This window comes from Tasmannia lanceolata, unplaced genomic scaffold (genome assembly GCF_043159265.1).
Source record: "Tasmannia lanceolata isolate RefF3 unplaced genomic scaffold, GAP_Taslan_0.1 ptg000006l, whole genome shotgun sequence".
NCBI lineage: Eukaryota > Viridiplantae > Streptophyta > Magnoliopsida > Canellales > Winteraceae > Tasmannia > Tasmannia lanceolata.
This window is the reverse complement of record NW_027518683.1, coordinates 17,587,134-17,601,087: the sequence shown is the minus strand read 5'-3', so window position 1 is coordinate 17,601,087 and position 13,954 is coordinate 17,587,134. Positions and strand designations below refer to the sequence as shown.

The following is a 13,954-nucleotide window of genomic DNA, read 5'->3' as shown; positions in this document are numbered from 1 at the left end:
ACATCGTGGCAGCAGAACATAATGCTTTGAATTTCAAAACGACCAGTGAGCATAGTCTAAGATTGGTGAAGTTCATTAGAAAAAAGAATCATAAACTGATAAAGAAAATTCTCAACTCATGTGATTACAATGTATCACAATTTGTTGTTGGAATGGATAAATAAACTATTTCTCGATTTGACGACTATAAAAATGGATAAATAACCTATAAATAGGTACTTACCGACTGTGATTTGACGATTACCACTCTTCCAGGTGACAGAAATTGCTGAGCTGTATTAGACTGCAAGATCGTCTCAAATATATGCTCTCTATGTTTCTCAGCTTCTGTGGCCATCCCATGGTATTCTTCAATTGCAGGTTCACCCTTGATACATCTGATATGAAACAACAATGCCAACTAATTACCCAAAAGACAAAAGTACTATGCGTAGCTCCACAAGAAAGTCGACTCGGACTCAAATAAACATCCCAAAAAGACATCTGTAAAACCAGTTAAACCAACTCCAACAGAACACAAGCACAAGAACTATAATCCACATGGTAGAATTTTTGTAGACTATAATCCACTCGTTGGACTATAATCCACCCATTAAGGCATAAATCTTTAGACTGTCCCAAAATATTTGCCAACATTATTGAAACTTCTTTTATTTAAAAATATTTTTAGTCAAACCACATCCTAGTAGAACTTTTGTCATCAATTCACTTGACCAGGAGGCATTCAAGGTCCACCATCTCCATGATAGGTTGCATACCATAAAAAAAGGTGTTGATAATTTCTGAAATTGTAAGAGTGATGAATGCAACATGGAATGACATGAAAGCTTACTCAATAGTTTTTGTAGGTTGAGCAAGCTTTCTCAAAAGAAGTTGTTGTTTTTCTGGAAGTTTTTTTTGAGCATGGAACTCTGCAAAACTTCTCTTCAACATGTCCTCCACCTGCAACAACATTCCTACAGATAAGTAATTTATCCAGTATTATAATTGTTTTAAGCAAGCATATCATTTCCATCTAAGGAATTGCAACTTGTATTTACAACATAATAAATTAACAAGCATTGTTGCAGCTTTGATTGACAAAGTGGAGTTCACATGTAAAATAGAAAGAGAATAAATAATGAAATCAACCATGACACACGACCCCAGTGGAGAAATATGTGAGGCAACTGTTAGAGGGACATATTGGATGTATACAGTGATTAGGATATACACTTGGATTTTGAGCTCTAAAAGGTGGAGATTGCTCAAATCTTACTCAATTTATGTATGCCAAGGATAAATTAGATCTTGAGATGGATCCATATCACCAAACAAGGTATGCCGAGTGTATTGACTCAAACATGATCATTTACAGATGGGAGAGGTTGATAAATCTATTCAAGAATTCCAAGGTACTTTCCGCTTCAAATGGAATGAATTGTCGTTGATAAATCTAGCATTTCCAAAGGAGATAGTTAGCATTTATTTGAAATTTCCTGAAAGTTAACTTTTTATGAAGCAAAAGCTGGACTACGAAAACATTCTTGCATCACCGTTGCCTCACAGTAATACCAACTATGATGGGTGAATCCAGTGTTTAAAAACGAGGATGTGATACGGAACGCGGCCAAGAAAAATCCGTGTTGACTCGGCACGGATGCGGCCAAGAACGCGGTTGACGCAGTCGTAACTCAGGAGAATCAAAGGAGTTTTTATTGACTCTGTAGGGCAAAACGTGGAATGCGGATGAGGTGCGACGCGGAACGCGGCCAAGGTAAAAGCTAGTCGACTCGGGTGAGTTCCGAGTCGAGTCAATGAGTTTTTAAACACTGGGATAATCCCTCATAAAGTTGTTTGTTGAAGAAACTCCTGCAAATGTTGCTGCAGCAGTACATGGAATGGTTTGCTCATCCAAAGAGAGGCTACACCCTGCACCTACATGGGGCCTGTGCAGATGCATTCCTTTTTTTTGTTCATTTAAGCTCTATTACGAGTAGGCATCATTTAAGGCGTAGTTTGGTCTATTTATTTCTTTTTACTTAAATTGGCAACATTTAGAGTCAAGGGGTGGATGGTATTAAGGGCAGAGATCTGACATGGTTTTATTTTTTAGTAGCTTTTTAAAAGGAGACTTTGAGCATTATGATAGACATTGAAAGAAACTATACCCATGTAGAGGGTTTGGGAGTTTCATCGATTTCTTGTTTGTTAGGTAGGGTTTGAGTGACAAACCCTTTAGCTCATGTGTGAGATCTTGTGTTGGTTTCTCTCTCTCTCTCTCTCTCTCTCTCTCTCTCTCTCTCTCTCTCTCTACTATGTCCTGCTCCAAATGTTCTGGTGGTTCCTAATTTATTAAAGGGGAGATTGTGAATGTTTGATACAAGACGAATAACAAAGAGAAGAAGCCCCTGGATTTGTGGCATGTATCTCATCATTATTGTTGCAAGTTAGTGACACTTCCCTCTCATTGCCCAAAGAAGAAACCTAAAAATCAGGACGGTGACCCAGAGATGATCATAGCATTGCAGCAGCTCCTGATGTAAAGCTTTTTAGTCATTCATCTAATAGAGTTAATCGTAAGACTGAAATATTTGCACATCACATCTACCCCTAATGTTCAGACAATGCTGGCAAGGAACTCAACTCAAAACCCTCCAGAAACATGACTTGTAACAAGTTTCCTTCATTTACGGGTTCTACTTATTCTTCTAGTCTGCTAATTACTAATGAATCTCCAAAGTAAGTTGAAGAAATACGGGAAGTATGCAAAACTCTGAAACGATTTATATTCTTCCCTCTTTTTGATATATTGTACATTCCCAGATTTCCCATCAATATTAGCTCTGTTAAAGTGAAGAAGAAGAAGAAAGAGGAGAAGAAGAGGAAAACGAGCAACTGGAAAGAGAAAAAAAGGATCTAGCATATTTCCACTAGGATGTGAATATGACTTTTGACAATCTAGCCGCCAAACATGTGAATAATGAAAGAGAAAAAAAAGAAAGAAGAAGAGATCATATCCGCCTCACGACTTTTCTCTTCTCCTTGTAAACTTCACTTGACTAAATTAAAAGTATACCCTTATGTATTGTACATAAGTTGAAAGGCATGAAAGTACTTCCCTATCAAGTTATATACACTTACCCATAAAAGAGTTATATACACCTTACAATGGTGCATATTGTAAGCCCAAGGGTTCCCAAGGGCTCAATTAATCACCTTGTTTTGATGATTAACAAACTCGAATTGACTAAAGTTTAACGACTGATGAGTCGCCTTGGAGTGTTGTGCTATAGACGGGCTATTCACGGATCAATCCATTATAGCACATCAACACATATGGCCAAACCTTGAGGATGAACCATTCAATGGCCAATGGAGCTTGATCTTGTTGGGAGCATGTCAAAAATGTCATTTCCTAGAAGATCCCTCAAGGAGAAGCTCATCACATGTGGTCTCAAGCAAATCAAGTATCAAAAGAAGCAAATTGAAGATCAAGTTGAAGACAAGCTCTAAAAGGACCAAGAGAGTGATTTTTCAATGGTAGATTGTACATCCTCCTCTCTTGAGCTTTCCATTATCAAGGCACTCCTAAACAAGGTTGCCAAAGCAGGAAACGAAAGGGGGAAGCGAAGCAAGAAGCGGGAAGCAGGAAGCAGGAAGTGGAGGCTCTCAGGAAGGTGGGGAGTGGGAAGCGGGCAGGGTCGGAGAATTTTTTTATAGTTAAATATTTAAAAAATTACTAAAAAATATAAGAAATAATTATATAAACCAAATATTTTAAAAAGCACTTTTTATAAGATCCAACATTTACTTAAAAGGAGGCTATCAACTGAGATGCATGTGCTGACCAGTCTGTTGACCAGTGCCTAACAAGAAGAAAAAAATTTAGAAACCAAATTATAAGATTTTTTTACCAGACTTTGGAGATTTAGTAATGTTTGGACATGATAGAATTTATGAATTTTTAAAATTGGAAAAATACCCCATCGTTTGGAAGTTAAGATTTTGACCTGACCCTTTTTTCGAATTTTATACTAAAACCGGAAAGTTGACTTTTTGTCCTTTTACATTTGGGTCTTGAAACTATTTTTAATAGATTCATATGGGGATTATTCCCTTATTTACATGTAAATAGATTCATATAAGTGCTTAAATGATTTTACATGTAAATACTAAGAAGAAGAAAAGAGGACTAGCACGAGACAAGGTAGATAGGAAACGTGCTTCCCATAGAATGGGATACGCGCTTCCCATAGAGTAGGAATCTAATTTCCCATAGAGTGGGAATCACATTTCCCACATTTCCAAAATGGGATTCCAAAAAATCAAGGAATCGAAAAGATTCCTGTTTCCGAATCGATTTTCGGGGAATCGAGATTCCCCATTCTGAGTAAAGATTCTTGCTTACTTGCTCCTAAATAGACCCAAAATGGATCTCAAAAATGTTTTAAAACTCAACCGCCTTGCAAAACTTTGAAATGGTTTTAAAACAAAATGCAACGTTTTACAGTTCCACGGCATACCGCCGCCAGTGGCAGTCTATCGCAAGACCTAGAGGATCAAAACAAAAAGGGATCCAGTACCCAGCCGGCGGTCTACCTGACCCAGCGGTATACCGAACCCCGGTATACCGCCAAACCCGGTACACCGCAAGCTTGCTGGAAAGAAAAATAAAACACGGAAACTGGTCTCAGTCGGTATACCACCAACCGCGGTATACAGCCAGTGATAGACTGGCTTTTAAAAAAGAAACCCTAAAGGATAGTTGGGCGGTATACTGACGAGTCTATAGCCAGAGCCGTTGAAAGCCCAATAAAGGCTAGTTTTGGGTTGAAACTATAAATAAGTGTTTCTACTTGCATTTAAACTTGATGAAATGATCAAAAGCCACCATAAGCACTTTGCAATCTATTTTTGGCTAAAAAATCTTCTCTCGAGAGGCAAAGCAATCTTCTCATTGTAACCCATTGCACAAAGGTGGGAGAACACCGTTCTTAAACCTCTTGGATCTTGTAAAGAGCCTTGGATCCAGGCGTAGTGTGGCATCCAAATAGTGGACCACCTCAAGGATAACAACTTGGGAAGAGTGGAGTAGGCCTTGGGTTTGAAGGCCGAAGCACTTAAAATTTGGTGTGTTCTCATATTCTCTATCTCTCTATTTTACTTTCTTTTGTGATTGTTTAAGTTTCAATTTCTTCTAATTGTGCTAATCACTTAAGAAAGATAATAACTAGTGAACTAAGTTTAATTTGGTAATCAAGGTTAAAAAATTTAATTATCACCCAATTACTCCCCCCCCCCCCCCCCCCCCCCCTCCTTGGTTTTCAAACCAGGAATTCACATATAAATCGCCTATGTTGAACGACAGAGTATTACCAATGTTGAACAAATTACATCATTTGGTAGATGATACATTCAAAGTTTATTGAGATCATTTATAGGAAAAATAACTTCTATAAAGCCAAGAGATTTGAGTTCCAAAGTACCTTTAATTCTTCCACACGAAGTAGGTGTAGAATCATGGTGTAGGTCAAACGAAATTGAGATTCAAGCTTGGTTGCACTACCGACCATGACACGGTTCAAATCTCTTTCATCAGGGATTTCATCACGACACATTACAATAACTGTACCAATCTTATCCAATCCTCTCCTACCAGCACGACCAGCCATTTGAGTGTATTCCCCTGGAAGTAACTGTCTGAACTCCTTGCCATCAAACTTCCTCAGGGTATCAAATACAACCTGTGACAAAAGCTAGTGCATGAGAAGATCAACCAGTACATCAAAGCTTACAGTTTCTTACAGTTGCATTTAAGAGGCTACCCTTCTTTTTTTTTCCGGTAAAACGTACTCTTGTAGCATTAATGCCAGAGGTAAAACCTTTAAATTTTAATGGCATTATGCACCCACCATTGCTTGAACACAATCTACACCAACTATGCACTTAAAGATCATCATGTCAAACATTAATCAGAAATAATTTGATTAACTGGTTTTTCTCACCAGATCCAATTTTAATTTTGCTAGTTGTAAAAAATCATTTTTTTCAAAATTCTAGCCTTATTACATACTATCAGAAGATGAAGGGAGAACCACTAGTGATCTTTAGATTTAAAGAAAATTCTAGGGCTTCGTACCTTTTAGATAAAAAAAATAAAGGAAAAACTGTCTAAATGAAGGTCTTTCATTAATCTTGAAAACACTGATTACAATGCTGTCTATCACATGACCAAAATACCCCTTGTCACATAATTGGACCATTTCAACAGAATCTGTCTAAATCTGATATTGGATCCAAGCTGGGAAAATTCTATTAATGGGTCTTTCCTCCCTAAAACAAGTTTAACATTGAAAAGAAAGTAAAAAACAAAAAAACGAAAAAACATGCCTAATAAAGTCAATTATCCAATTAAAATAAATAAAAGCAGTTTATCATTCCATTGCATAGAAAATTTATGTAGACGATATCGACGATATCAAGTTTAAACATATGAACAATGAAGAAGTTGCATATTTTACAGCCAAAGAAAACTAAAGGTCAACATTATTTGCTCCCTGGAAGCCTTTTAGCGTTCTGGAGTATTGTTCCATCATGTGGGAGAATAATAGAGGTAGGAGTTTGATAGGAGTTATTTGTTCCCTATAAAAGTTGGTGTACAATATGGGAGTACAATAACCATTCCCATATTTATACATTTTTAGGGGTACATGTGGAAACACCCAAAAGGCAAAAGCATGCCTACAGATTCAATGAAGTGATTTTTCAAACACATCCATATAACAAATTTGAATCGATGGCAACATTTAAAAAAAATCATACGAATCAAACATTCAAAAACTATGGTCTGTAAGAACATATAAATCTACAACTTAAGAAGACTCATCTAAACATGCATAAAATAGACATAAATCTTTAAGTACACATAAAGCTACAAGATAAGAAGACTCATCCAAACCTGCATAAAATAGACAGAAATCTGTTAATCTAAATCAAGCCCCATCAACTAAGCAACCGGAGAGGTGCAAAAATCAAGTATCTAACTCCAGGATGCAGTAAGAAATATAGATGTTGCGGGATGGCAGAAACTATAGATATGTTGAGTCCAATCCTACAGCAAGCAATAAGCACATACGCAAACACTATTAAAAAAAGAAGAGCAATTTGATCGCAATATCATATAAGAAAGCACATTGTTTATGTGATTCTACTCATTTCAGCCAGACAAAAAGGTATCATTTGTATTGCACAAAATAAGAGGTAAGGGCATCAGAAATGCTTTCTTCAAACTTCAGTAGATGAGAAAATTGCTGAAAATTCATAAAATGATAGAAAAGGTAGAAGGTAAAAGAAGTCATCCAAAATTGGGTGTGAAACCAACAATAAGAATAGCCCTGATCATATGAACTCCAAAAAATAAGAAAATTGTAAATGACTTACTGTTCTAGCTGGAGCATTAACCCCCATAGCAAATGTCTCCGTCGAAAATAACACCTATATCAAGTTAAAACATTAGAACTATAAAGAGAGAACCAAGCAAAATTTACATAAAAACTTAACTTATGCAATCACAAAAAGTCAAAAACGAATGGAACTTCTGATATAAATATTAAACAGGAAACATTCAGGAAATGTTTGATTTAGGAGGACATCTACATAGTTATCCTTGTGAGAGAATTGCTGCCAATCACAACAGCATTATAAAAGGGAGTCAAAGACGGTAGAAGTTTTTTTTTTTTTTTTGAATGGTAGACAGTAGAAGCTATTGAAAAGACTGTTTAGCATAAAACACGCAAATTATCAGACTGCTGGTACACCATTCTCCTAGTAAGGAGCCTCGGCCAGGGAATCCAACCCTTTTCGTCTGGCTTCTCAATAATTTACCTTGATGGGATACTTTGGTAACTTGAACCATTAGATTCATTGAAAAGTTTGAACACATCCATATTAAATATCCCCATGTCGCTTATTAAGAGACAAATTGCAATGTAACAACTTGCCCTTAATTTTTTCTTGTATTTGTTTATGATAACCAATGAAGACAACTGTAGTTATTTTGATCATCCTTCTACAGCTGTTCCACATCTGTGGGAGGTATTCTATTATGTAAATATGCCGCTAGTTCTGGGAAGTATCTTCAATGTCCTATAGCATCTTGTGGTTAAGCATGCCGCTACTTCTAAAAATATCTTATACCATTCAAAAAAATATCTTAGACATCCAATAGCATGTTGTGGTTAAGTATGTCTCCAATGTTGCGGGGAAGACCATGTAGTAGATTGCCTTCTAATCTTGAAGTTTCCTTACCATGGAAAATGGCAGGAATGAAATTCAAATTGATCATGAGAAGTACCAGGTAGCTAAGAAATTCGAATTCAATGCAACTTGTCTACCCTCGACATGAGGAGAACGTAGAGAGATCGGTGACTGAGTAATAGGCTCTGAAAAGATAGTGCTCGTGTCGTTTTGCGATTGTAGGTCATCTTCCTCTCATAAGACAATTATTGCCCAAGCATGGAAAGAGTCGTCATCGAAAGTAGAGCAGCATTAGGATAAGGATTTGCAAAGAACAAAAACCCCTGGTCGCAGGTGGGAGGAAGTAGATTGAGAATACTTAGGACTAAAGGAGTCCACGAAACTATGGATATCGGGTGATGTGTCGGGTTTGTCAAAGCGTTGGTCCGGGTTCAACTGGGATGTTCATACCTTTGACAACCGGGGGGGCATTCACAACATTCTAATCAGACAACTTTTGGGTTGGCGATCAAGGGAGGAGGCTAAGAGGAGAACAAAGGGTAGCACTGGGCTTCTTGTGGCAAGGATGGATAGTCATCTGGATCAGGGATGATATGTTAAGATCCAAAGAAGAAGACATAAGAACTGTAGAAATGTGCTGGACGCTCCATTAGGGCCTTTTGGCAATGATGAACAAACAGATATCGAGATATCTAGGCTCTTAGTGTGCATCTTCCCATCAGTTGACAGACATAAGGTTGCCTTCCTCAAAAGATATCTAGAGGGTTTGTTGATGATTGGCCCCACCTCGTTGGAGGTGTTGGAGGCGTGGAGGATAAAATGTAGGATATAAGCATGGGTGATGGGAAGCTAGGAAGTCTACATGGTTCTGCCTTCAGAGACCGATGTGGAGAATACCTTGGGCGACTACAAGCCATGGTCGAGCAACCATTTTCATCAAGTCCAGAGATGCAAGCAATTCTTAAGACCAGGTTTGAAGGAGAGCTAAATGGTAATCCGTGGGGTCCATTGAGCGCATGGAATGAGATCCCAAAGGGCTCGAATCATCCTGAATAGCCAACCCTTTGTTTGGTGTTGGTGCTTGTAGTGAGAAGATGGAGTTTCCTAATATGTAGTGAGAGGTTGGAGATGATGAGATGGAGAGCAAGAGGTCTGTTTGGGTCGTCAGCAATACTTGGGTATTTTAGGAGGGCGAGCCTCTTGAGGTCGTGGGGACCCAGCTGCTACGATGGATGCGACGTGTTCAAGTTGACTAAGGAAGAAAAAGGTATTTAAAATTAAAAGTTCAAAGAGAAGACTCTATTGTGGCCATCTAAGGTGTACGTAATAAGGTTAAGGGCCGACCTTTGGGCGGTCCACCAAGGATAACTGACAGACGGATGCCAACAAATCTTTGCATGTTAGAGAAACATGTTAAGGATTTTTGTGCAGCAGAACATAGCAGGCTAGAAAGGCAAATATTGAAATTTCTCCAACTTTTAAGGACGACATTTCGGTTAAAAAAGGAGAAAGAAGTAATCACAGTGCGGCATAGAAACGAAAATTGAAAGCAAAGTTTTGGAGGAGATTTCATAGACAAAAAGAAGCATTTTTAGAACTATAAATAAAGAAAAAGAAGACATTACAAAGAGGTTCACTTAGTGCTCATCTAATGAGTCTTTGTTCCTCATGTTCATCTGAGAGAAGCTCTGAAAACATTCGAGTGGAGGAGTGGAATGATTGTGATGAAGAAAGAGTTTCTGCTAATTAGGGAGTTTTGGGAACGTGGACAAGTTTCCTAAGGAGAATTAACAAGAATTGTCAACTTCCCAACAAACCTGATGTAAGTTTTGGGGCAAGATTGAAATTACCTAAAAAGGAAGGAGAGAGAGAGAGAGAGAGAGAGAGAGAGAGAGAGAGAGACTACTGGACAGCGTTTATCTCAGACACCAATGCCTCTGTCCGCAGACACCAGCATATGAGAATTCAGGGATAGCTAGATTCTTGTTGAGTTTAGCAGTAGGCTGAGAGCCATGCTGAATAAGATGCAGGGAGAGAGGGGAGAGAGTCGTGTTGTACACACAAAATCCAGCTATCTCCCACCTTTCCAGCCCCCAGCAATAGCCGATCACTGGGTCACACAAGGAGCTCGGGAAGGGATAAAAATATCTTAGTGAAGAGCTAAGATTTCATTATCCTCTGACGTCCCTGCTTGACCGACGAAACCGATGGGAGGTGGGAGAAATATAAGGCGTAATCAGTGAAGGTGGGAGGGGGGGAAAGGAAGGTGGGAGATTTCACTGACGACCCATTGTTTCAGGGATGGCTATCCTTGGATCTTCAGATCCTCATGCCGAACATAGCCAACATGAGAATTATTTTTGCTTGTGCAAGTGTTAGCAGGGAAGGCAAAGCAATAGACATAGAAGTTAAAGCGGCTTAGTCCAAAACAAAATGGTTGAAGTATAGTGGTGCTCAAGTGTGTAGTTTGGAGGGCGACTCTCTTATTACTATTGCCTAGGCCAGGGTCGTCGAGCCATGTCCTCCATGGAGATTTAGTTCCCTTTCAAAAAGACGGAGTTTATTTGGTTGTGTTTAGCAGTGTTCCTTCTCCCATACTCATCACAAAGGAAACTTTAGGGTCTAATGTCACAAAGTTGCTATTTAAGTAGGTGAGTGCGTGGGTGTGCCGGGGGGGATAGATAACCTCTATCTGCAATCTTTCTTCCCCTTTTTCCATGATTCTCCGAAGTTGAATTTTGGGCCTGGGTAGCACCTCTATTTGGTTGTAGCTGCATGAGAGCCTTTCTTCATATTTTTCTTTCCTTTCCATTGGCACCCATTAGTTTTTCGGATTAATGAATTATCAGTTTAAAAAAGTAAAAGAAGAATAAAGACATGAATGGAGAGAATGACCTTAATCACACCGCGACAGAAGAGCATCTCAACAACTTCCTTAACAATTGGAAGAAGCCCAGCATGGTGGACACCAATCCCTTTGCATAATAGGTTTTGGACTCTGACAACCTGGAGAGAGGATTCATATAGTATTTCTAGTGTCAAGAGACGATTCAATCTAATAAAGCTATGAGATCTCTGAGCATTGGAAAACCTGAGGAAGATTTCTGTCAGATCCCTTCAGGCGTGAAAATGCTTTGTCGCAAAAAACACGAATTCCACTTTTCTCTGAACTGCTAGTGAGGTCAATCCCTGGCAGATTATCTGCTGATTTATCACAACGATTTTTTGAAAAGCAAAAGATCACCACCTGGAGATAACAAGCAATGACATAAATTTATGAACATTATTAAAGATTTAAGACTAAATTGAAGAAGCTATGATATAGGTTAAACCCGAATTACTTGTGACTACGTCTGACAATTTCCCAAGCCAGGTCATCAAACAAAAAATAGAAGCATGTGAATAGTAGCTGATAGCTGGCCTCCAGATGCCAGCACAAGATTAGTATCAGCCAAGTTTACATAGCCAGAAAATGGGCATCAGTAATGTAAAAGTAAAGTGGTCTTCCAATCCATGTTATTCTTCTAAATGTGCGAAGAATCTGTGTCAGACAGACACATCTAGGATTCCACTACTTCCGGATTCTTTGAGACACTTTTAGATCTCTTATAACTTTTTTTCTGCATACCACTACCACAACTTTACAGTTACCTCATGTTTTGAGTTTTACCCATCCTACTAGTAAGTTCTGTAAATAGAAATAAAATATTATATCTACTTAACCTATTAATTTGTTTAATATATTTCTTGTTTTTTTAATATATTTCTTGTTATAACCATATTATTATGTAAGAAAACATAATTTGAAAATTGATTAAAATATTTTGGCGAATCCACGAATCCTTCTTTTTGAGGTTTGCCGAATCCGACAGTTGATACCCGTATCGAATTCTGACACTCGTATCCGTACTGATGCAACATAGGTTCCAACTAGTCAAAGGTATCTCCGGCCCATTGCTTCCACCAACTGGAGCCTGTGGATCAGCTCATTACGAAACTGGGCCTTAAGAATAAATAACTAAAATACGCTTGTGACGCTGAAACATGTAAATATACATATATGAATAAGAGAGTATGTGTGTGTGCATTTCAAAGACTAGGCATAAAGTCTACGCATTTCAAAGTTCTAGGCATAGACCCAGATAAAAAGAAGATGGATAAGCTCAAAAAGTATGTTACTCACAGGTAAAAAAGACTTCTTTGCAAGCTTGTTTATAAGCAAAAGCCATAGAGATGCTTCTGATCTCTTTGATGCCCAGTTGTTTTGATGGGCCCCACCAGCTGCTGAAAAATTGCCTGCGGTTAGAGGTCCTGAATGCTTCTGCACTTTGCCACGACTGAAATTTTCACGTTGCTTAACCTGAGCCCCACTTTGCAGTGCAGCGGACCCCAAAGATGTTCCAGAGAAACCTCCAACCATACTTGAATTCTTTTTCTTGTAAGCATCTTTAGCAGCTCTTAAACCCTTGGGCAAAAAAGCTTCATTCTCGCATATTTTGTACAATTCGCCGGAATAGAATATGCAGTGCTCCAGCGGAACAGGTCTTTTCAAGGTCCTGATGGCCAACACATTCCAAAAGCACCAAAAATAACTTAAAATCGAAAATGAATAAGAAATTATTTAATTTTTTTTCATTATATTCCTCATTCAAACTGGAATGCATCAGGAACAAGGAAAAAAAACAATAGAAACAACAATGAAGTCATGAGGTTCATAGTTGTTAAAGTATAAAAGAGTATATAACGCCTTCTCCAACAGCTTAAGCTTTTGGAGTAACTGGTTGTTTCACATGGTATCAGAGCAAAGGTCCTAGGTTCAAAACTCCTTGATATTAAAAATCCACATGTAATGCCCGACCCAAAAAAAGAGGCCACATGTGCCACGTGTAGGCCAACCCTAAAAGAGGGGCCACACGATGAGGGGGAGTGTTAAAGTATAAAAGATTATATAATGCCTTCTCCAACAGCTTAAGCTTTTGGAGTAACTGGTTGTTTCACAATAACTTAAGGGAGCAAATGCAGCTGAACAACTTGTGTACACAACCGATTTGATACTAACCCAGTAACACGGATATTTTTTTGCTTTGTTCGACTGATCCAGTCAGCAAATTCTACTGTGTTTGGCACCTATAAAAATAGTTATTCAACACATAACTGTAAGTGAAGCAGTAAGACTGAAGAAAAAGAAGAGTATGACACTCAATAGTTTATGCATGCTTTTAACAGGACTTGAGAACTTCCTCAGAAAGGAAATATTTTTCAGAAAACAATCACTAAGGAAATTTCAATCAAAAAAGAATCACAACTTTGATGACATCTGAGTTTCGATGAAGGTAGGTGACTTTGTGTACAAAATTGCCCGAGGTAACCATCATCATGTGCAGAAATTTCTGTACATGATAGCAATCCACACATCTAGTAATAAATGCATGGGAAATTCAAAATGCATAGAATAGAAATGCTAACAATTATAAATTCAAAGTGCATACCGTTGCTGAAAGGAGAACAATATTGACATGTCTAGGAAGCATAATAATAACTTCTTCCCAAACAACACCTCTTTCTACATCATTTACATAATGCACTTCATCAAATATAACCTGTTTCCATGAAACCAAAGAATGGCTCAGGTATCCAAACCTGAAGAAAATGGGAACACAAGCAAATTTGTGGAAAGAAATGGAACGAAAACCTAAGAGAAAAAGCATCCCCGTGA

At 38.2% G+C, this 13,954-nt stretch overlaps 1 protein-coding gene across 2 annotated transcripts in view; it reads right to left on the bottom strand.

The window, feature by feature from the left end:
- The window catches only part of LOC143879960 (RNA helicase, ATP-dependent, SK12/DOB1 protein), a 49,465-nt gene that overhangs the window by 14,477 nt on the left and 21,034 nt on the right, over positions 1 to 13,954 (bottom strand). For both annotated transcript variants that reach the window (XM_077382691.1, XM_077382692.1), the window contains 9 exons: positions 13,728 to 13,838; positions 13,298 to 13,365; positions 12,422 to 12,794; positions 11,330 to 11,485; positions 11,134 to 11,244; positions 7,423 to 7,476; positions 5,469 to 5,726; positions 833 to 942; positions 224 to 377 (listed from right to left, as the gene is read on the bottom strand). In XM_077382691.1, coding sequence (XP_077238806.1) covers positions 224 to 377; positions 833 to 942; positions 5,469 to 5,726; positions 7,423 to 7,476; positions 11,134 to 11,244; positions 11,330 to 11,485; positions 12,422 to 12,794; positions 13,298 to 13,365; positions 13,728 to 13,838 — 1,395 coding nt within the window. The remainder of the gene's footprint in view (positions 1 to 223; positions 378 to 832; positions 943 to 5,468; positions 5,727 to 7,422; positions 7,477 to 11,133; positions 11,245 to 11,329; positions 11,486 to 12,421; positions 12,795 to 13,297; positions 13,366 to 13,727; positions 13,839 to 13,954) is intronic.